The following is a 24723-nucleotide window of genomic DNA, read 5'->3' on the forward strand; positions in this document are numbered from 1 at the left end:
AATCTAATCTTGGGAACTAGAAAGGCAGCGATCTGCCTTATACACAGCAAAATAATCTGTCAAAAGTGAGATCTACAGTAATTCAGAAGGTGGACCTTCTAAAGCAGCAGCTCCCAGAAATGACCTGACAGAATTAAAAGTGAAGTCATGTGCTAGCTCCTACTGGCTTCTTCCCAGGAAGAAAGCAGGTTCTAGAAAGACCTACATGGCTGTTCTGGTGGGTTTTCATTATTAGCTTACCACAACACAAGAACTGCCTTAATCAGAGTAGCCTGATTGTGGCCATGCCTATGAGAGACTGTCTTCATTGATGATTGATGTGGGGCCCCAGCCTGCCTCGGGAGGCACTGCCTATGGGAAAGCAGTCTGGGCTGTATAAGCCAGCTAGCTGAGGACCAGCCATGAGCAAGCTAGCAGGCGGCACTCCTCTATTCCTGCTTCAAGTTCCTGGTCTGTTTGAGTTCCTCTATTGACTTTCCTCAGCTGTAGACCATCACCTGGAATTGTAAGCTGAAATAAGCCCTTTCCTCCCTTAAGCTGTTTGTGGTTAGAGTGTTTTGTTTTTTACCATAGCTACCAAAAGGCAAGACAGAACAATGGATTTAAGTAAAGCTAGAAATACACTGCTCTACCACTGAGCTATATCCCTAGCATATATATATATAGGAATAGAAAGCAGCACTTCTCTAAATTACCGAGGCTGGTTTTGAACTTGGACCTTCCTCCCCCAGTCTCCCAAATAGCTGAATAACAGTCCTGTACCACAGAGCTCACCATAATATGAAACGTTTCATGCTGAATGCCTGGAAAGTAGGGGCTTTCTGACACAGCTGCTTTGCATGCCCCACTACACCCTAAGCAACAGGATTCATGCCTAGTTCCTACCATGAGTAAGCTCTGTAGCTAGCAAGAGGTGTAATGTAACTTCTGTAGAGGGGGAATGCAGAAGATACACACACCAGGATGCCTCTACATCAGGATAGCAACCCACTGTCTGCTGTGAAGGCAGTTTTCTTGGAACACAGCCACACCTACTGATTATGGACTGTCCATCTGCTTTGGCATTACAACAGTGGACTTGAGTAGTTCCAACAGAAACCCTGATGGCTTATAAAGTTCAAGCTCTTTACTAAGTGGCTCTCAAAAGAAAACAAATAAAAACCACACTGTCACCCCCTGTAGTAGTCTCATGAGTCCATACAGTTGGTCTCAGGGCCTTAAAAGCCACAAAACACTCAACCTGACTCCCTGGAGAGCTCTGCAACAATGCAGATGTCCTGGTCTGGTTCTGGTCCTGGTCCCAGAGACCAGGTCTCTGAACACAGAGAATCGTGTTCAGCTCATCTGCCAGCCAAGCAAGCAGCCTGGGAAGTTCTGCTGCAGGTGGTCACAGGGGATGGTTTGAAAACTGCTCTTCCAGGTGCTTCTGGAATTCCTGGAATTCCAGGCTATACCAGGCTATAGTATGTTCATAAGGAAGCACCAGACCTAGGTTCCTGGAGACGGGAGGAGGTGGCTATTTGCCCTCCAAGCACCGCTGCAGCCACAGACCTGGGCTCCTAGCCTCTCTGGACATCAGTGGCCTCATGTTTGGATTGTGGGTGAAGATGTTCCATTTAAGAGGGTTACAAGGAATCCATAAGGAAAAACAGCCAATATGCTAAGTTACACTACATGAGGCTCATCTGAGTGTTTGCTATCATTATTGCCTCAATTATTAATCTTATTTTCTCTCAGGCTTTTAGAGAGATCCAAGAAGAAGAACTTGGCATAAATAATTAACCTTTAAAAGACTTTTAAATAAACTCCTTCCTCCCTCATGTATCAGTAAGAGAGAGCCTGGTCCAAGCAGTAGGCTTCCTGGGACCAGGCTAAGGGGAACGTACCAATGTTGGCACCCATCTCCTCCTTAAGAGTGTTGGCCTAGCAGGGTGACTTCAGTTAGAAAACACTCGAGACCTACTGTTGAAATGACAGGAGAACAGACAAGTGAGGCCTGGTTAGAAAGGGCCACCAGAACTAGGCAGGTGCAGACAGAAACCAGGAAGCTTCCAACTCCCTATGTGCCATGCTGTCCAGGCTCTAAATAGAAACCCTTCTGTTTCAGAAAATTGATGTGTAAGGATGCTGGATCACACTTTGAAAGCTTGAACAGTGTGGGGGACCTCCATGCTAAGTTTCTACATATGGCCTAGGATGGAAGTGAAGCCTTCCGCTCCACACACAGGCTAGAGCAGCTGCTATTATGTAAGTCAGATTCCTGGAAAGCAGGATCAGGTCCTCTGCAGAGTCAAGAGCTGTGAAGACTGAGTAAGAAGATGAGGGAGACAGGTGGTTCCAAAGGGGAAGACCCCTGCTGGCCCTGCGATCAGTACCAACCCTTACAACTGGCCAGACCCATGCAGCCAGGCTCCCATGGGGCTCAGACCCAGTTAATGGTCAAAACCATCAGCATCCATAAATTCTCTGGTCAGTGAAGAGATTTTGTGAGAAACACCAAGCAGTTTTCTGCAGTTCACCAGTAGGAGGGTTCAATGTCAAGAGCCCCACACAGGCCTCAGGTCCCTGACAAGCACACAGGACACAGGCAGAAAGGATCCCCACTGAAGGCCAAAGAAACTTTTTAATGGTGCCAGACTCCAGACTGAGGTTTGGAAGGAATCCAGGGTTTCCTAACAACAGGTACCAAAATAGCATGGTATACAAGAGACCAGTTGTCTTGCTTTCTGAAATATATCAAGAGACACAGAAAAGCAGAGATGTGATTGTACATTAATTTCTGATGGTGACATATAAGACTTCTAGTGAAGGTCTGGAGATCAGAAAGTAGGAAGCAAGGAGGAAGGTTCTGGTGTGAATGCATTCCCCAAATCAGGGCCCTTTGATTATTTTATTTTTAATTTTTATTTTTAATGCACATGGGTGTTTTTACACACACACACACACACACACACACACACACACACGTATGTGCATTACAAGTGTGCATTCCCTAAGAGGCTAGAAGAGGGCATTGGGCCCTCTGCACTGAGGTTATAGATAATTGTGAGTTGCCATGTGGGTGCTAGGAATTGAACTCTGGTCCTCTAGAAGAGCAGACTGTGCTCTTAACTGCTGAGCCATCTCTCCAGCCTGCTAGACCTGTTTTTTTCCCCCCGTCCTATGATAAATCACTGCACAGTTCTCCTCGCTAACAATCTCTACCAGTTTAAGACTGCTGCTCTGGAGTGGAAAGCAACGACCACCACAAATACTGCAGAAGGTGTGAAGAAGCTTCCACACTCACTCATTGTAGAGAGGCCATTTCTGACTGAGATATGCAGTTACCATATGATCCTGCAATTACACTGTGGGGCATTTAGTCCAGAAGAACAAAAATATTACACCCACAAAAAAATTGTATGAAACAAATTCAGTTTATGTTTATTAATAATAGCTTCAAACTAGAAACAATCCAGATGTCTTCCTAGGGGCAATAAAACAAACTGCAATATATCCACCCATACCTTGGAATACTGCTTACCAACTAAATGGACTAAAGCCACTATGCACAACAATGTGGGTGACTCTTTAGGGAGCTGTGGTGAGTGGAGTTAGCCATCCCCAAAGGTTTCACTCAATACAATTCTACTTATATAGCATTTTTCTTTGTTTGTTATACGCCTCATGTGTAAGGCTTGTCTTGAACTCACTATGTAGCTAAGGATAACACTGAACTCTAGATTCTCCTGAGATCAAGAATGCATGTGGAATTGAAAAGAGCTTGCGGCGGTAGCAGTGGCTGCTCCAGCTGAAGGGCCATCAGCAGTGGAACCAAGGCGACACAGGGTCCAGTTAGGCCCTGCGCCCACGACCACTGACCTTCGCTGACCAGCCGGGCGGCAAGCAACTGCGGTTCTGCGGAGCCTTTCGCTGCACGGAAGCCACTTCAGAACTCGGCTGCCCGCCAGTCAGGAGAGACTCACCGCCATCTTGATCCCGGGCTCCAGAGATCGGTCAGACTGAGGTACACAAACATAATCCTAGGCCCAACACCGCAGGGGTCTGAGCCAGACGGGCTTTGGCCTGCACCCAGGCCCTGGGCTGTTCGAGTGGCCATCGGGGCGCCAACCCAGCCAGGAGTTTTTTTTTTTTTTTGCCCCGGCCGGTGCACGCGCCGCCATTTTGCCTACAGGAGCCAGAGTGCTCGGGAGGGCAGAGACTGCTAACAAGCGTAGCCTGAGGCTAACAAAACGGGGGTCTAGGCCCCAAAAGGCACAGGACTGACCCCAAGAACTGGGCGGCTTGGTGGGCCATCTGTGTGTCAACCAGCCCAGGAGGTTATTAGCACAACAGACTCTCCCGGTGCTTTCGCGGAGCGCGGACGCGCACGCCCGCCATCCGGGTCACCTGGCGGACCCAAATAACAGACATAGCCCTAGGGGAACTTTGCTCGGACCTTGGCCTCCCAGGCGTTTGCCTGGACTCAGGGCCCAGGCGACAAGGCTAACCTAGTGTGCGCCAGCCCGGTTGGGGAAATCGGCTGCCCAGCGGAGTGAGCGGAGCACAGGGGAGGTCACAGCAACATTCACCTTCGGAGCTCCCTGGGGGTGCACACGGGTTCCACCTGGTCCACAGACACAATCTGGGGCAAGGCCTCAGGCAGAAGCCCCCAGCTCAACTCTCTCCGCTTCAGATCAGCCTGGGTGGCCGCCACATCTCCAGGTCCCTCAAGAGGCTAGTGGGGGCTTCCGGGCGGCCAGCTGGGAGAAGTCGGTGTGCTCCAATAAATCCTGCGGGGCCCCAGCGGGAGCCTTCAGGTGCCTGCTTCGGGATCTGAACAGCCTGGACAACAGCACCCTGTCTACAGGCAGTGCAGAGTGTAAGCTGTGCACCAGAGGCCAACGGGGAAGGGGCAGCTTGCACTGGTGAGTCCAGCACTGACAAGACCAAGTAACACCAGTGAGAGCTAGATGGCAAAAGGCAAACGCAGAAACGTCACTAACAGAAATCAAGGCAATATGGCAACATCTGAACCAAATTCTCCTCTACCAGCAAGTCCTGGATACCCCATCACACCAGTAAAACAAGATTTGGATTTAAAATCACTGGTCATGATGCTGGTACAGGAACACATGAAGGACATTCAGGAGAAAATGGATCAAAAGTTAGAAGCCCTTGCAAGGGAAACACAAAAATCATTGAAAGAAATCCAGGAGAATACAAAAGCCAACAAGGAGGAAATGCAAAAAACACTTAAAGAAATACAGGAGAACTTTGCTCAACAGGCTGAGGTCATGAAAGACGAAACACAAAAATCTCTTAAAGAAATACAGGAGAACTTTGGTCAACAGGCTGAGCTCATGAAAGAGGAAACACAAAAATCTCTTAAAGAATTACAGGAAAACACAAACATGCAAGGGAAGGAGCTAAGCAAAACCATCCAGGATCTAAAATCAGAAGTAGAAACAACTAAGAAAACTCAAAGGGAGACAACTTTGGAGATAGAAAGCCTTGGGAAGAAATCAGGGGACAGAGATGCAAATATCAACAACAGAATACAAGAGATAGAAGAAAGAATCTCAGATGCTGAAGATTCCATAGAAACCATGGACTCAACAGTTAAAGAAAATGCAAAGTGCAAAAAGCTTGTAACCCAAAATATCCAGGAAATCCAGGACACAATGAGAAGACCAAACCTAAGGATTATAGGCATAGATGAGAGTGAAGATTTACAACTTAAAGGGCCAGCAAATATCTTCAATAAAATTATGGAAGAAAACTTCCCTAACCTAAAGAGAGAGATGCCCATGAATATACAAGAAGCCTACAGAACTCCAAACAGACTGGACCAGAACAGAAATACTTCCCGTCACATAATAATCAAAACACCAAATGTTCTAAACAAAGAAAGAATACTAAAGGCAGTAAGAGAAAAAGGCCAAGTAACATATAAAGGAAGACCTATCAGAATCACAGCAGACTTTTCACCTGAGACTATGAAGGCTAGAAGGTCCTGGGCAGATCTCATGCAGACTCTAAGAGAACACAAATGCCAACCAAAACTACTATATCCAGCAAAACTCTCAATCACCATAGATGGAGAAACTAAGATATTTCACGACAAAACCAAGTTCACCCAATATCTATCCACAAACCCAGCCCTAAAAAGGATAATAGGAGGACAACACCAATACAAGGAGGGAAACTCCACCCTGAAAAAAGCAAGATAGTAACCTTTCATCAAACCCAAATAAGTTAAGCAATCAAATTTAAAAAATAACGTCAAAAATGATAGGAAGTAACAATCACTATTCCTTAATATCTCTTAACATCAATGGACTCAATGCCCCAATAAAAAGACACAGACTAACTGACTGGATACGTAAACAGGACCCTACATTTTGCTGCTTACAGGAAACACACCTCAGGGTCAAAGACAAACACTACCTTAGAGTAAAAGGCTGGAAGACAATTTTACAAGCAAATGGTCTCAGGAAACAAGCTGGAGTAGCCATTTTAATATCAGATAAAATTGACTTTCAACCCAAAGTCATCAAAAGAGACTCTGAGGGACACTTCTTGCTGGTCAAAGGAAAAATACAACAAGAAGAACTCTCAATCCTGAACATCTATGCTCCAAATGCAAGGGCACCCTCTTTCATAAAAGAAACTTTATTAAAACTCAAAGCACACATTGCACCTAACACAATAATTGTGGGTGACTTCAACACTGCACTTTCCTCAATGGACCGATCAGGAAAACAGAAACTAAACAAGGACACAATGAAACTAATTGAAGCTTTGGACCAATTAGATTTAACTGATATATATAGAACATTCTATCCTAAAACAAAAGAATATACCTTTTTTTCAGCACCTCATGGTACCTTCTCCAAAATCGACCATATAATTGGTCACAAGACAGACCTCAACAAATATAAAAAGATAGAACTAATCCCATGCCTCCTATCTGATCACTATGGAATAAAAGTGGTCTTCAATAGCAACAGAAACAACAGAAAACCCACAAACACGTGGAGATTGAACAATACTCTACTCAATGACACTTTGGTCAAGGAAGAAATAAAGAAAGAAATTAAAGACTTTTTAGAACACAATGAAAATGAAAACACAACATACCCAAATCTATGGGACACAATGAAAGCAGTGCTAAGAGGAAAACTCATAGCCCTGAGTGCCTCCAAAAAGAAAATGGGGAGAGCATACATTACCAACTTAATGACACACCTGAAAGCCCTAGAACAAAAAGAAGCTATTTCACCCAGGAGGAGTAGAAGGCAGGAAATCATCAAACTCAGGGCTGAAATCAATCAAGTAGAAACAAAGAGAACCATACAAAAAATCAACAAAACTAGGAGCTGGTTCTTTGAGAAAATCAACAAGATAGATAAACCCTTAGCCAGACTGACCAAAGGGCACAGAGAAAGTATCCAAATTAACAAACTTAGAAATGAAAAGGGAGACATAACAACGGAAACTGAGGAAATCCAAAAAATCATCAGATCCTACTACAAGAGCCTGTACTCAACACAACTGGAGAATCTGGAGGAAATGGACAATTTCCTTGACAGATACCAAATACCAAAATTAAATCAGGACCAACTAGACCATCTAAACAGTCCCATAAAGCCTAAAGAAATAGAAGGAGTCATAGAAAGTCTTCCAACCAAAAAAAGCACAGGACCAGATGGTTTCAGTGCAGAATTCTACCAGACCTTCAAAGAAGAGTTAACACCAATACTCTTCAAACTATTCCACAAAATAGAAACAGAAGGAACACTACCCAATTCCTTCTACGAAGCCACAATTACGCTGATACCAAAGCCACACAAAGATCCAACAAAGAAAGAGAACTTCAGACCAATTTCCCTTATGAACATCGATGCAAAAATACTCAACAAAATTCTTGCCAACCGAATCCAAGAACACATCAAAACGATCATCCACCATGATCAAGTAGGCTTTATCCCGGGAATGCAGGGTTGGTTCAATATACGGAAATCCATCAATACAATCCACTACATAAACAAACTCAAAGAACAAAACCACATGGTCATTTCATTGGATGCTGAAAAAGCATTTGACAAAATTCAGCATCCTTTCATGCTTAAAGTCTTGGAGAGAACAGGAATTCAAGGCCCATACCTAAACATAGTAAAAGCAATATACAGCAAACCGGTAGCCAGCATCAAACTAAACGGAGAGAAACTTGAAGCAATCCCACTGAAATCAGGGACCAGACAAGGCTGCCCCCTTTCTCCTTATCTTTTCAATATTGTACTTGAGGTACTAGCTCGGGCAATTCGACAACATAAGGAGGTCAAAGGGATACAAATTGGAAAGGAGGAAGTCAAACTATCATTATTTGCAGACGACATGATCGTCTACCTAAGTGACCCAAAGAACTCCACTAGAGAGCTCCTACAGCTGATAAACAACTTCAGCAAAGTGGCAGGTTACAAAATCAACTCAAGCAAATCAGTGGCCTTCCTATACTCAAAGGATAAGCAGGCTGAGAAAGAAATTAGGGAAATGACCCCCTTCACAATAGCCACAAACAGTATAAAGTATCTTGGGGTGACTCTTACCAAACATGCGAAAGATCTGTATGGCAAGAACTTCAAGACTCTGAAGAAGGAAATGGAAGAAGACCTCAAAAAATGGGAAAACCTCCCATGCTCATGGATCGGTAGAATCAATATAGTTAAAATGGCCATTTTGCCTAAAGCACTATACAGATTCAATGCAATACCCATCAAAATCCCAACTCAATTCTTCACAGAGTTAGAAAGAGCAATTATCAAATTCATCTGGAACAACAAAAAACCCAGGATAGCTAAAACTATTCTCAGCAACAAAAGAAAATCTGGGGGAATCAGTATCCCTGACCTCAAGCAATACTACAGAGCAATAGTGTTAAAAACTGCATGGTATTGGTACAGTGACAGGCAGGAGGATCAATGGAACAGGATTGAAGATCCAGAAATGAACCCACACACCTATGGCCACTTGATCCTCGACAAAGAGGCTGAAAACATCCAATGGAAAAAAGATAGCCTTTTCAACAAATGGTGCTGGTTCAACTGGAGGTCAGCATGCAGAAGAATGCGAATTGATCCATCCTTGTCTCCTTGTACTAAGCTCAAATCCAAATGGATCAAGGACCTCCACATAAAGCCAGACACTCTGAAGCTAATAGAAAAGAAACTGGGGAAGACCCTTGAGGACATCGGTACAGGGAGAAAGTTTCTGAACAGAACACCAATAGCGTATGCTCTAAGAGCAAGAATTGACAAATGGGACCTCATAAGGTTACAGAGTTTCTGTAAGGCAAAGGACACCATCAAGAGGACAGATCGGCAACCAACAAATTGGGAAAAGATCTTCACCAATCCTACATCAGATAGAGGGCTAATATCCAATATATATAAAGAACTCAAGAAGTTAGACTCCAGAAAACCGAACAACCCTATTAAAAAATGGGGTACAGAGTTAAACAAAGAATTCTCACCTGAAGAACTTCGGATGGCGGAGAAGCATCTTAAAAAATGCTCCACTTCATTAGTCATTAGGGAAATGCAAATCAAAACAACCCTAAGATTTCATCTTACACCAGTCAGAATGGCTAAGATTAAAAATTCAGGAGACAGCAGGTGTTGGAGAGGGTGCGGAGAAAGAGGAACACTCCTCCACTGCTGGTGGGGTTGCAAATTGGTACAACCACTCTGGAAAGCAGTCTGGCGGTTCCTCCGAAAACTGGGCACCTCACTTCCAGAAGATCCTGCTATACCACTCCTGGGCATATACCCAGAGGATTCCCCACCATGTAATAAGGATACATGCTCTACTATGTTCATAGCAGCCCTATTTATAATTGCCAGATGCTGGAAAGAACCCAGGTATCCCTCAACAGAAGAGTGGATACAAAAAATGTGGTATATCTACACAATGGAGTACTATTCAGCCATTAGAAACAATGAATTCATGAAATTCTTAGGCAAATGGATGGAGCTAGAGAACATCATACTAAGTGAGGTAACCCAGACTCAAAAGGTGAATCATGGTATGCACTCACTAATAAGTGGTTATTAACCTAGAAAACTGGAATACCCAAAACATAATCCACACATCAAATGAGATACAAGAAGAAAGCAGGAGTGGTCCCTGGTTCTGGAAAGACTCAGTGAAACAGTATTTGGCAAAACCAGAACGGGGAACTGGGAAGGGGTGGGAGGGAGGACAGGGGAAGAGAAGGGGGCTTACGGGACTTTCGGGGAGTGGGGGGGGGCTAGAAAAGGGGAAATCATTTGAAATGTAAATAAATTATATCAAATAAATAAAAAAAAAAAAAAAAAAAGAATGCATGTGGAACTGGGGCGACATAAGACCAGTGGGTCCCATCTCTGCTTCCTGCCTGAGATGCTATGTGATGCTGTGTTCTATAGTCATGCACGATGTCTCCAACAGCATTCTGTGTTAGTTCTCACAACTGAGTACAAATCTGATTATACGACAAAACAGTTTAATTAAAACTATTGGGCAGTGGGACACACCCATAGCTGTAGCTTCCTGGCGTGCTGGGGTGCAGCAATTCAAGGCCAGTGCAGGCACCTAGTAAAACCCTACTTCAAAGAAAAAGAAGTTTAAAAAGACGAAACAAAAACCCTGTAGGGCTGGAGACATAGCTTATTGGCTAAGAATGTTTGCTGTTCTTCCAGAGGACCCAAGTTCCTAGTACCCACATAAGCGGCTCATGACCACCTCTAACTCCAGTTCCAGGGAATCTGACACTTTCTTCTAGCCTCAAAGACACCCATGGAGGGAGGATTGATCTCTCTCTCTCTCTCTCTCTCTCTCTCTCTCTCTCTCTCACACACACACACACACACACACATACACACTACACACACCATATACACCACACACACACACACCACACATATCCCCACATACCACACACACACTCCACCACACACACAAGCTCAGAGTCTACAGTCCATAGAACTTCCAAGGATGCTTCCCAAGTGCCTGCCACTAGCACATCCAGTCCAACACACACTCCTCAGCTCAATGACAAAGACAATGTTGACTTACATGATGTCAAGACCAGAGGGCTTTTTGGCTCAGAGTATAATATGTTTAGAAGAAACATTGTTCCACTCTGGCACCTATGACCAAGTGTTAATATAAAAACTATGATCAACCAACATCTATGTTGCGAACCACCTCTCTTAACCACCTGAATCTTTGAGGAAATACCTCTGTCCTGGTTAGTTTTCATTGTCAACTTGACACAATTCCAAGTCACCTGGGAAGGGGAAACCTCAACTAAAAATTGCCTCAGTGAGACTGGCCTGTGGCCATGCCTGTAAGGGGCTGTCTTCATTGATAACTGATGTGGGAAGGGCTAGCCTGCCATGGGTAACACAGTCGCCAGGGCCTGGGCTGTATGAGCAAGATAGCTGAGCATTCAGTGAGCAGCACAACATGGCCTCTGTTTTGGTTCCTGCCTCCAGGTTCCTTCCCTGACGTTCCTCACTGACAGACCACGACCTAGACATGTAAGCCAAATAAGATCATTCCATTTGTGCTTGGTATCTTCATTAATCAGGTTGAAAAAAATTCTCAAAAGTGAGCCTAGCTATTTTAAATCTCTTCCATTATGGTCTTAATTTTTCTGACATATAAAATGCACCACCACAATATGCGGTCTCACTCTTTCTCTGCAAAAGTTTTAAAGTTTGCTCTAAGAGTATTTCTGCCTAAATATAGAAATGCCCAGTTTGCACTGCCAACTCCTTGATATGCAGCTTTGAGAGTGGCATCTACGCACCTGCAACTTTAACAAAAATATATTCCATCCACGATGCTATTACAGCCCGCGTAACACTGCCAGGCTCCCTTTTCCCCCACTGGTTGCCAGCACAAGGCACTCCTCTATAAAGCCCCACAAACCACCCCTCTGTCTCCTTTCCTTGGGTGTATGTAGGGGGCAGGGGGAGAATTCTGGAGCCTCTCAGGTCCAGAGACTTAGGCATCATCTGGCGTCCAACCCAGTATCTGTGACTGAGGGTCCCTTACCGGCTACTTCAAAAGGCTCTCCTTATCCACACTCTGCCCCAGGGTCTCCATTCTTCCTGTTAAACAGGTTTTCTCTATATCAAGTTGAAATGCATTGCGGCTTAATTTCCGCCAGCTGGTCCTAAATCTACACCCTTTCATTTTTCCTAAACTTCCTCGCCATCACTGACGCCCCCGGCCACCTGTCTAGTCTGGCTCTGCTCCGCTCTCTCTTCAGCCCTCCAGCCATACAGCTTTCCTCCCTTTCTTCAACTTGCTGAGTTTCTTCTTGCCTTAGGACCTAGAGTGTCCTCTCCAAGCTTTGCCTTCATACCCCCTTTCCCTAGGCTAGAAATTACAAAGAGAGATTGATTAGCATCTGTCTCTCCACCAGAAATTTATCTTCTGTTGCTTCTGTTAAAGGCTGAATCCTTAGCATTCGACATAAACCTGGCAGGGTTGTCCCTTTGTAGGGTTTTGTTTTGTTTGTTTTAATAATGGTTGGGTGGGTCAATGAATGAATGTGTGCATGCAGGGTAGCCAGTCCTTTGGGGTCCCACAAATCAAATTAAGATCACTTCTATGGTGGCCTTTCTCATACCTGAGAGCTACCATGTCCTTGAGGTTTCTCCTGCCTTGGAAGTTGGAAGTAACACTGGGGACAGATCAACCACACTGAAGAAATGACTAAGGATGGGACAGGACAGACCCACAGACCATTTCAGGGGGCTCTCTAAGTCCACAGAGAGCCCACCCTGTGCTCATGACTCCACAGATTGCTGAAGTGAGTGAGTTACACAGTGTAGACATGAAATCTGTTTTTGGATGAGACATAAAAATATTATAAGTGCCTCAGGTTAATCAAAACAAAATATTTCAGATGTTAATACCAGACCAGTAGTGTAAATGAACAAAGAGAAAGCGGTATGAGCTATCACAATGGCCAAATGTCACCAAACAAAGTTGGTGTTGGGACTGGTGGCTTTCCTAAGAAGTTGTGCACCTGAGACTGATACAACACTAGAAACTCAATAACCTGCCACTATCAAAATGAACCCAACTGATCTGCTTTATAATCTTGCTTTTTTTTTTTCTGGGGCAGTGGTAGCACATACCTTTAGTCCCAGCACTCAGGAGGCAAAAGTAGATGGATCTCTGAGTTTGAGGGCCAGCCTGGTCTACAGAGCAAGTTCTAGGACAGCCAGGGCTACACAGAGAAACCCTGACTTGGGGCAGGGGGTGAGGCGGGGAGGGTGATCTTGGGTTTCACACATATAAATTATAGCTTAATGAAAAATGTAAAGTCATGCAAACAAAACAGAACTAGGAAATAAGACTTAGATTAACTAATATCTATACATTTAGAGAAGTTATATACTCATAAATGTTGCCTGATAATTACTTATTTCTGTCTAGTCCACAAGTAACTAACGCCATAATCTTTGGCAAGAAACAGCCACAGTTGCTTCACGGGCATCAGTAATGACAACAGGATTTGATCAATGAACTAATTCAACAAGTGCCGATCACAGTACTTTCTGTTGAATTTAATGAGAAGAGGCTTAAGAAAGGACTTTATAATGGTGTCATGGTTTGTGGAAAATGTAGGAGAAAGCTAAAATTTATATACAGATGGTCACTTTGGGAACGTACCTAGATGTCAGGGAGGAAAATTTCCTTCCTCACTCCTTATGTTCTCTACCTGATGCCTGCAAACTGAACTGGCCACAGAGTAAAGGGATTAGAAGAGGCAAACACAGCCACTTTTAATTTTATACAAATGGAGGCTTGCAAGAAAGGAAAAGAAGAAAAGACCAAAGAAAACAATTAGATCTGGGGACCTATTGTCACTTTTAACATAGTGTGGTGAGGAGACAAAACAAGAGAGGTTTGAAATTTCCACAGCAGAGGACGGAGGATGGGTGAGCATGTAGAAAACGGACAGTGGGCAGGGCTCTTGGGGGAGGCTTGGTTATGCAGACTCATTGGATGCCTTCATTCTCCATTTGAAAACAGCAGTCCTCTTGGTTCAGGAGAGGGGAGGGGCTGGGTAGGGGAGGAAGGCCCTGCTTTCAGTAGAAGCAGGGAGAGAGCTTCCTTTGTTTGGTTTTTCTTAGTTACTTTCAGTTCAGAATATTCCTTATGCCAAAGTGGTATATTGTGATCCCTTTGTAGTCAGTACCAATGTCAAAAATGTTGTCTCAAACAAAACATAGTTTGTTGAACTGACGTGAATCTTGCCTTGAGTAATGGAGGAGAGAGGTGGTCCTGGACTACCTTTCAAATGGTTTCGGTGTATTTTGAGTGTGTAGACTGGATTAGATCTACTCCGTGCTGATCTACACTGTTTCCCTCTAGGTACACCCAGGCCACTCTGTGGGGAAGCAGTTCTTAGGGCTTTTACAGATCACATTATGAGCCTAAAAAGCTTCCCATAAAATTTGCTCTCTAAGCTGCTCTGACTCAGGGATTCTCTGGAAAAAAAATGAAACTATGAAACTCATAGCACAGGGTGATTGAGAGAAGAGAGGACGTTCTTCAGAGTAAACAGATAAACTGATCACATAGAAATACAGAAGCATCAGAACCAAGAACATGTATTACTCTAAGAGACAACAAAGAAAAGCCAGCCACTCCCTAAGGTCAAAGCAGGACTTACAGAAGTGAGTGCTGTGGAGGTGAATTTTGGGCAGCGACTGACATAAAGGGCACATTACTGCGTGATCAGTATTCACACCGTGTGCTTATGATGTTCTGGTTCTGTACTGACAAGCACCCCAAGTGGGTTTCTGGTCCTTATGGAGTATAAAACTGAAAAGGGCGAGACTTGAATAGTCAAAGGAGTGCCATTCTTAGCAGTAGTATAACCTCCTTAGGGAGAAAGCGTAGCTTTTGGCGGTTACTCCTGCAGGGGCTGCAGAGCTCAGTCCTGAGCTCTGGGTATCCAGAAAGGGGCCAGGCTGTCCTCACAGAGAGCAAGGCCACCTTCCTGCCTGTTTTTAGGTCACACAAAGCAGCAATGAGTGAGTCCCCTCTGTGGGCTTCAGTTAGCAGGATCTTTAACTCCATGTGTCAGTGATTTGCCCTCCCCCCTTCAACTCAGGCCACCTCCCTCCCTCCCTGGGCACTTCATCACCTCTGAGCCTACAAACATGACCTCAGTGCTAATATAACTCCTCACAGCAAAACTTAGCTCAGATCTTTCCATCTGCAAACCTTCAACTGCTAGACACAATTCAACACATACCTTAGCAGTCCCCCTGAATAATAGCACACCCTAACTCAGACTCTGTCCTGATCTCATGAGCCACACTGCCACCTCTGTCCTGCCATCTGAGGTCTCTCCTTTCCTATTAATATCTAGCTAGTGCCCTCCACACCATCAACTTTTCAAAACCATGTGATAGCATCTGTGTATATGGATTGTTCTTCAAAGACGCAGTGTACTTCCTTCAAACCTCAGCCACGCACAGATAATCGGAAAAATTTCCCTTCTCCTGCCCCACTTGCCCTGCCCACAGCAACATGGACGGCTTCTCATCTTGCTGCCAGACATACTGATGTCCACAGTCACAAAAAAGAGAAGTACAAATCCACCTTCTTCTACTTCCTTCTAATTTATCATGGATGTATATTTTGGTATGTTTGAGGAGGCAACGTGTGGAAGCCAGGTGGAACTTTGTGACTTGGTTTTCCCCTTCCACTTTTGCGTGGTCCTGAGGATCGAATCCATGTGCTACCAAGGCTTGCACATCAAAAGCTTTACTTGCCGAGCAATTCCACCTGTCCTCCCACTTCTTGTTCTGCATGTGCGTGCATGTGTGGTGCATGTACAAGTTCACATGTGGGCAGATGTGTGCACACATGTGAGCACGTGTGTGGGCATGCCTGTGGAGACCAGACACTGACATCAGGTAACTTCTTCAACTGCTCTCCATATTATATATCAAGGAGGCAAGGCCTCTGAGTCGAACCCAGAGCTATTTTAGCCAGTTTGCTCCAGAAATCATCTGTCTCCACTTCATGAGCACGGGGTTCTAGGCAAGCCACCATGCTTACCTCTGAACTATACTGTGTGGCAAGGACTTTTCCCACTAAACCATCTGCCAGCCCACTCTTTCCTCCTCTTAACACAAATGGCAGCACACTACAACCAGCCTCTGTACTTACAGGTTCACATCTATGGATTGAAATGTGGGTTGAAAATATCTGCGATGGCTACCAAACTGTCTCATCAGTACTGAACATGGACAGACCCCTTTCTCATTCTCTAAACAATACAGCACACATTTACATAGCATTGACACAGGCTTCATGAGTGGTGTCAGAATGACATGATGAACAGGGAGGAGATACATAAGTTCTAAGCAAACTATGTCCACTCATGCAAGGATTTTGCTGTCTGTGGGAGCCAGAGTGTCCTAGGATGTGTCTCACATGAAAAACAAGTCCTAAGTGTGCACACCCTCCTCTTCAAAACCTTGCTAGAATTTGGCTTGGTGTGCCTTGGTGTCTTTCCTAATCCAGTAAGCATTATTATGACTGTGCAGTACTCCACTGAATCAGAGTGTCCTATATTATCCAGCCACTCCTCTGATTACTTGGCTTCTGGTATTTTAGGACTATGAATGAGGCATCAGCACACCCCTGTGGACCCCTGTCGTCCCTCCCAGTGTCTAACCTTCCCTCTGTTATTTCCATATAAGGGTCTCTTATTTCCTTTAGCACAGACCTGAACTGTTACCAAGCCCCTCAACTGGTCTCTTTGCTTCCTCCTAACTGTCACCTCACAAATATTAGTGGGTCAGATAAGTCAACTGAATAAGACACAGGAGAAAGCTGGCTTGAAACTACCCTGGCCTTTCTCTTCTTTATGACTGCAGTCAGGAAGAGAGTGATGGGAGTCAGGCAGATAGAAAAATGCAAATTTCCTTGTTGTTAGTGTTTTGTGGGCAAAAAATAGGCCAAGTTCTACAGCCAAACAGGCTCCTTCTGCTTCCCCTCAAGATCAGACTCTGATCAACCCTAGGGGAGAGATGCACGTGTAGAGGGACAGATGGTTGCTCGGGTGGTGGCCAAGAGAGCTGTTGTCTCATGACTGTCAAGCTCCCGCAGGGGACAGATAGACAGGCCTCTATAACAACCTCCAGAAGACTCAGGTGGGTTTCCCCCGAACAGAAACAGGAGGCAAAGTACAAGTCCCACCAGCAGCAGCAGATCCAAGAGAGAGTGGGAACTCAAGGGGTCTTGTGAGCATCTCAGTCCCTTCCTGTAGTGGGAAGAATTTAAATGTGATAAATCCTCCACTCCAGAATTCCTGAGTGACATGTTCAAGGGGCACCCTAGCATCCCCAGACATAAGACATGACAAGTCGGACTCTCTCCTGCCTCTGCTCCAGGACTGCTAGACTCTTGTCTAGTCACTCAGTTTAGGACCATCTCCTATATTTCCCTTTCCCATAAAAATACCAAAGAAGGGGAATAGAATGTACCTAATTGTGAACCAAAAGTTTATCACCCACTGTGTTTTCAGATAAAGTGTCTTTTCATTAGGAACACGTGTGGTCTTTCAATGTGTTTGAAAGCTTTTTTATTTTAATGCTTGCATTAAAAAAATACATTGCTCAGTAGTATATATTGGTGACAAACTTTCAAATACATGGTAATTTTCCACAAGAGATCAAAGGTAAACTATCACTGAGTCCTGGGAGAGAACTGAGTCTGAATTACAGTCTTCTCGGAAGTGCACCGTTTCCCCAGTGGGAAAGACTACCCGACAAACAAGAGCTGGAAACAGGAGGGGGTCCAGATCCAACTTCCCAGATCCTTTTAGGAAGCACAACCCAGAATGACCATCCTTCTGATGGCTTCCTTTGTTGTCTCCCCATAGATTGAGCTATAACACCTCTGGGAAGAAATTTTACCTTGTGGTCTGATTAGTCATAGATTGGAAGAGTGAAGAACCCCCAAAAGTTGCACCCCTGCATTCCCAGCATGCCTTGCTTCTTAGGAATGTGTCATGGTTTCCTGATCAACATAGTCAACCAGTTCTCACTGCTAAGACTTCTGATACTTTGTCACCTTCACCCAGATTCCCAGTTCCTACCTCTAGGAATTCTCAGTAAACACATACCATGATCTATGTTTTTGACAAAACCTCCCTAGTCAAGTTTGTGGTGAGCCATACTACCTCTCTTCAACCACTGGCTTTCATGACCTAGTCGCATCCTGTCTTCTTGCATCCTGGCCACTCCTTTTCTTCTTCAAGGCTGCTCTGCTTTCCAAGGCTATCACATTGACCCTTGATGAGGGACACTCCCTGGGAGACCAGGAAGAACCTGTGACCCAGGCTGGATAACTAGAGCCCTTCCCCAGAGTCTTCTAACTGGAGAGAAATATTCTCCCCTGAGTCACCAAGCTATAAAGATAATCTGGGCTGCCTGAGATCACATGGCAGGTGGCAGGTGAGAATGCATGGGTAAAGGCTACCGTAGAGCTGAGATGAGGGGTGGAGGCAGGCGTGGGAGAGGAAAGGACATCCAACATCCTGACAACAGCACTGCAGTCCCTGGATCCCATCATGCCAGAAGCCAGACCCACTGCTATCACCAGCCTGGCTCTGTGAAGCTCTCTACCCCCTTTCTAGCTTAAGCTAATCTGAGTTGAGTTTCCATGACTTTAACTAGCTGACAGTCCCCCTCAAGTCCATCTTTTACCAGTCTTCCAATTTCTACTTTGAACACACTTGGGATGTGACTAGTTCTCTTTCTCTCCGCCCCCCCTCTCTCTCACACACACACACACCTTAAACAATCACTTGCTCTCCTCAAGACCCACTCAGAGTCTCGCTATGTTCCTAAAACTCAGTCACCACCTCCCAATGAGTCCCTACTCTAACTTTGCAGACTTTCTATTACACATCATTCCTCAGACACACTCCAGGACTATCCTGCCCAGGCTGACATTGCCTCCTAGAACATCTCTATACACCTCTGCTTATTTAAATCTACTGAAGAGAGAAAATGGGGGTTCTCACTGCTTTTCAAGGTCCATTCTGCATTCCCCCAAGTCTTTCCTAAGTAGGCCCTAAGTCTATATATGCACAGTAACCTCTTCAGCTTGATAGCACTTGCCTCATGCTCTCAGCTTGGCTCTATCTTAGGCTTTGTGTTGTCACATCTTAGGGCCCTGATGCCAGAGTCAGAACTCTGAGGCTCACCTCCTTGCCACCCATGCGTATTCAGGTCCATCTTAACATTCCTCCAAAAAGCTTCTGAGCTCAATCTTTCCCAGGGGTGTGGGAACTAGCCATGTGGTCCACCAGGTGGTAGCCAACATCTCACCTCCCAATAAGCCCATATTAGTCAGCCCTCCCACCCCAACCCCAACCCCTTCCTTGAGGCCACCATCTTATGTGGCTACTTCATTTAGTTTTCTGACTGTCCAACAGCCTTGACCCATCCCTTCATATGCTACTGCATGGTACACTGTGGAATTTGTAGTCTACAAAGGAGACCTCTCAGGCCCTGCTTGCTAACTGACCTGAGCTCTGTTGCTGGACAGTCTTGGATTACCTATGACCTGCATGCCAATTTCCCTACCCTTATAGAACAATTGAGGAAGGAGGCTCAGCCCTATTTCTTTGGACACTGTTGGTAGCTGAGGCGCTGGGTGAATTGTGTATTAAAGTACAACTTAAAGTTCCACTTCAATCGAGGTGACAATGAATTTTCAATTGCCAAAGAGGCAAATTATGGGTGGAATGGGAGTGGCTTTGAATGGCAGTGGTGACTCAAACCCAGTTTCCCTTTGGAAACACTAGGAACAGGCAATCAGGAAGTTCTCTCTGTATATTGTCTTCCACATTTCCTCTGAAGACTCTCAAAGCTATCAATGGCTCCTACTGCCTAACAGTGGGTTTAGCTTCCTCAGCTAGGAATACAGGTGCTTCAGGATTGATCTCTGCCTATTTCACATGGTGGTTACAATTGTCTCAATGTTGGTCACAGAAGAGAATCATCTGGAGCTTATGACCAATTCTAGACACCAGAACTTTGGAGAGACAGTGGAGACTTCTCTAGATTCTCCATAGGTGACTGTCAAGCACAGGCCAGGCTGACGATGGCTGACTTATCACCTGTTGACAATGCTGGAACACTCTTTCCTGGATGTTAGCCAGTGTTCAAGGTCAGCTTGGTGCCTATCTCCTGCTTGATCCAGATCCTCCCACTCTGCGGAGCTCACCCTTCCCCATTCCCCAGCACTCACTTCCCCATTAACATTTTCTGATGTTTCTCCTATAGCTAACTCCTCTAGAGGAGAGTACTGCTCCTTGGAAGCAGGTACCTGAAAATGTCCCCTTTCATCCTCTCTAGGCCCACAGAGTCCCTAGGGGTGGATCTCAGACCTAAGTTGTTTTGGACTTCTTGGATGATTCTCATCCATGCCCTTCCACCTGCTCTTGACTGCCCTGCCACACTGGTGCAGCAAACCTGACAATCACATGTTGGATGGACCAAGCATTTCCTCTGTCACATCACTGTACCTCAATGTCACTGATTCCCACAAAGAGCTAAGCTTCCCTTTCCCGTAACACCTTCATTCATTCTTCATCTAAAACGTATCACATCTCATGGCAAAGGCTTGGTCACAGGAGCACACAGGAAAACATGGGGCAACCCCAAAGCACTTAAAAGTCTTCTGGTGTATTAGGTATTTTACAGTTAGCATTAATATTTCTTCTATGTTGAAGCTAAATTTTCTTTCCACTCACAATCTGATACGGATGGGTAGAGAAGATAACTGTTCTTCCACACAAGGATGCTTCAGACACACAGAAACATTTCCTAAATAGTTACTGAATCAAGACAATCCATTTCACGGCACTTTCCTTAGCCTGTTAGAACTTTGCACCAACACATGTGAGTGACTATCTGCTTATGAGGTATAAGTCCCCTAAGGTAGGAACAGACCACTCTCCTCCTCATGCCTGGTATAAGGCTTGGCTAAAGGAGATGCCCAGTGAATATTGCCAAATATGTAAGGAAGACATCTCAGAAGCAGAACATTCTCCCAAGTCCCCCACCCAGACCCCATGTGAAGAGATGGCGAACAAGGGCCACAGCAAGACACTCCTCTTTTACTTACTTACAGGTTGACCTGGGACTCTAGTTCCGGATCTTTTGTTGGCCAAGTCTGCAGGGGCTGGATGCCGAAAGAGAGAGATGACTTCGCTTTCCAAAGGAGGGTTTGTGCCAGCTGACTCCCACAGGACCCCTTAGTCAGCGGATCCATCAGTGGGCCTGGAGGCTGAGGTGCTGTGCTGAGAGAAGGAGAGGGTACAGTGCTGAGACTGAGAAGAGGGCAGCCCCACCACAGCTTAAGGCCTATTGGTTCAGGAGGACATCAAGGTACAGTAAACCCTCAGGTGCCCAGCAAGGCTATATCATGAGCTGTTTGTGGTGTTTCTCAGCCACTTGTGGATGAACTGCTTGAGATCATCCAAATCCCAACACACCCCTTAACTATGATCACATACCCATAAAGATAAGTCAAAAGGATCTTCCTATGAGTTGTATCTGATCTGAGTGTCCTTGAAGGGTTGGTACAGGGAAATTTAATCCCCACTGTGAGACTACATCATGCAAAGGCAGAACCTTTGGAAAGTGGTTAGGATTAGACGAGGTCACTGATGGTGGCTGGGCCCTCATATCTTGTTTTTCTTAGGAGAGGCAAGGTCAGAGGTATGTACACACACACACACACACACACACACACCCTGAATAATCTCAGATTTTTTTTCCAGAAAGAACAGAATCACCATGTGGCCCCTCCTACTTTGTGTTTAGTTAGGGTTTTATTGCTGTGAGGAGATACCATGAGCATGACAACTCATATAAGGAAACCATTTAACTAGGGGATGGCTTACAGTTTCTGAGGTTCAGTCCATTACCATCATGGCAGGAAGCAGGCAGTGTGCAGGCAGGCATGGGGATGGAGAAGGAGCTGAGAGTTCTACATCTTGATCTGAAGGCAGCAGCAGGAGACTGTACTGCGCACTGGGAAGAGTTTGAGCATAGGGGATCTCAAACCCTGCCTCCACAGTAACACATTTCCTCCAACAAGGCCACACCTACGACAATAAGGCCACATCTCCTAATAGTGCCACTCCCTATGGGCCAATCATTCAAACACCTGAGTCTATTAGAGCCATACCTATTCAAACAAACATTCAAATATCCACTCCCTGGACCCCATTGGCTTACAGTTATAGCATAATGCAAAATGCATTTATTCCAACTTCAAAAAGTCTCCATAGTCTATCCAGTCTTGACAATGTTTAGGAATCTAAAATTCAAAGTCTCTTCTGAGATTCATGCAACCTCTAAACTGTTATCCCCTATAAAATCAAAATAAAAAAGCATATAACATACTTCCAACCTATCATGATATGGAATATACATTACCATTATAAAACATAATGGAAGCACAGTGAAGAAATACTAGACCAAAGCAAGACCAAAAGCCAGCTGGGTAAATTCCAAACTCTGCATCTCCATGTCTTTTGTCAAAGTGCTCTTCAGATCTCCAACTCCTTTGATCTCTGTTGGCTGAACATACTTCTTTTTCTTGGGCTGTTTCCACTCTGCTAGCCACTTTTTTGGTGGGTATACCAAGGCTCTAGCATCTCTATCCTCCTGGGGTCTCCAAGGTAATCCAGGCTTCATACCATGGCCTCTCTGGGCCTCCATGCAGGGACACCCTGCCACACACCTGGCCCCAGCAGTTTTCTTTAGTTGTAGAGGGAGATTCCATAACCCTTTTCTTCTATTCTTGACTATAAAGCCAGTACTTGATGATCAAAGCTACCAAGTTCTCCTCGAGGCTGGAACATGGCCCCCTGTTCAATTACAACTTCACCAGCTTTCTGGTTTTGATGGTTTCCTTCACTGCCTAAGCTTGGCTGTTTTGGAACTTGCTCTGTAGACCAGGCTCAGAGACTTGTGTGCTCCCATCTCCTGAATACTGGGATTAAAGGCTCCTTCTGCTGGAAGTAAAGTCATGTACCACCACGCTTGGACCTAAACTTTTCTTTAATCCCTTTTCACAAGATGAAAGTTTAGCTGGGTGACATCTTGCCCTGAGGTCACCACTTCCTCAATTTCATTTAATATCTTTAATCTGTTTATCTCCTTGAACACAAAATTTGGCTCCATTCTACTTCCTGATGCCCCTTTAATCCTTGAGCCATAGTTTTGTATTTTTCCTTGTTCAGTTTGCTAAAACATTGCTTACTATGGACAAAGTATATCCTAGGTTATTTTGAAATTTCCTTTGCCAATGCAATTCATCAAAAACTCTTTAGCCTCAGGAAAAACTTTTTAGACAAGGGCAAAAGCAGCCACATTCTTCACCAAAATATCACAAGAATTATCTGTAGACAACATACTAAAAATCTTTGCATCTGAAACCTATTAAGCCAGCCCTACGCAGTTCGCAACACCTCTGTCTTTCATGTTCCTACTAACGTGGTCCTTTAAGCCACACTTAAAACAGTCCATTACTTTCCTAATCCATTTGAAAAATCCACGTTCCTCCAAACAAAAGCATGGTTAGGACTATCACAACAATACTTCGGTCTCTGGTACCAACTTCTGTCTTAGCATTTCCATTGTGGTGAAGAGACATCATAGCCATGACAACTTTTATAAAAGAAAATATTTAACTGGGGATGGCTTAGGGTTTCAGAAGTTTAATCCATTATCATCATGACAGGAAGCATGGCAGTATCCAGGCAGACATGGTGCTGGAGAAAGAGTTGAGAGTTCTACATCTTGATCTGAAGGCAGCAGAAGGGGATTGTGTTCCACAGTGGGTTGAGATTGAGCACAGGAGACTTCAAAGCCTGCTCCCACAGTGACACACTTCCTCCAATAAGGCCACACTTCCTTATAATGCTACTCCCTATGGGCCAAGCATTCAAACACACGCTTTTATGAGGGTCATACCTATTCAAACCACCACACACTGGAACTGAGAACCAAAATAAACCACATTTCTTTTATAAAGTCATCTAGTCAACAATATTTTGTTATGGTAATGAACACTTTAATATATACATAAAAAAATCACCAGCTTACTTATACCAAAGTCAATACTGACTGAGGAAGGAAAGCTATGTCTACAATACTTTATACTTTTATTTTACTAGCAATGGTGGGATCTAATGCCACCACTCCCATTGTCCAGCAGTACTCTTGGTTCATCTAATGTCAAGTTTAAGTAGACATAGGGATAGGGAATTGGCTCAGTGGTTAAGAGCACTTGCTACTCTTGCAAAGGACCTGAGTTCTATTCCCAGCACTCACATGGTGGCTCACAACCATTTGTCACTTTAGGAAATTTAGTGCCCTCTTCTGAATCAGGCACACAAATGGTGCATAGACATATACATATATTCAGGTGAAACATTTTTGTATATAAAGTACATGAATCTAAAAAAAGTTTTAAAGCTGTGCACAGCCATAAAAGGGCTCAAGACTGACGACAGAACTAGAGACACAAGGAACGGAACGAAGCCCGCCCTCTTCAGGAGTAACAGCATCCAGTATGTAAGCAGCACATGCCTGTTGACATGGCAAATGGATTGTGCATGGCGAT

General features: G+C 44.6%; 1 protein-coding gene across 3 annotated transcripts in view; it reads right to left on the minus strand.

Annotated features, from left to right (window-relative positions):
- Positions 1–24723, minus strand: part of Garnl3 (GTPase activating Rap/RanGAP domain like 3) — a 149238-nt gene that overhangs the window by 101995 nt on the left and 22520 nt on the right. For all 3 annotated transcript variants that reach the window (XM_052182226.1, XM_052182228.1, XM_052182225.1), the window contains exon 2: positions 21215–21385. In XM_052182226.1, coding sequence (XP_052038186.1) covers positions 21215–21385 — 171 coding nt within the window. The remainder of the gene's footprint in view (positions 1–21214; positions 21386–24723) is intronic.

Source organism: Apodemus sylvaticus, chromosome 5, assembly GCF_947179515.1.
Source record: "Apodemus sylvaticus chromosome 5, mApoSyl1.1, whole genome shotgun sequence".
Lineage (NCBI taxonomy): Eukaryota > Metazoa > Chordata > Mammalia > Rodentia > Muridae > Apodemus > Apodemus sylvaticus.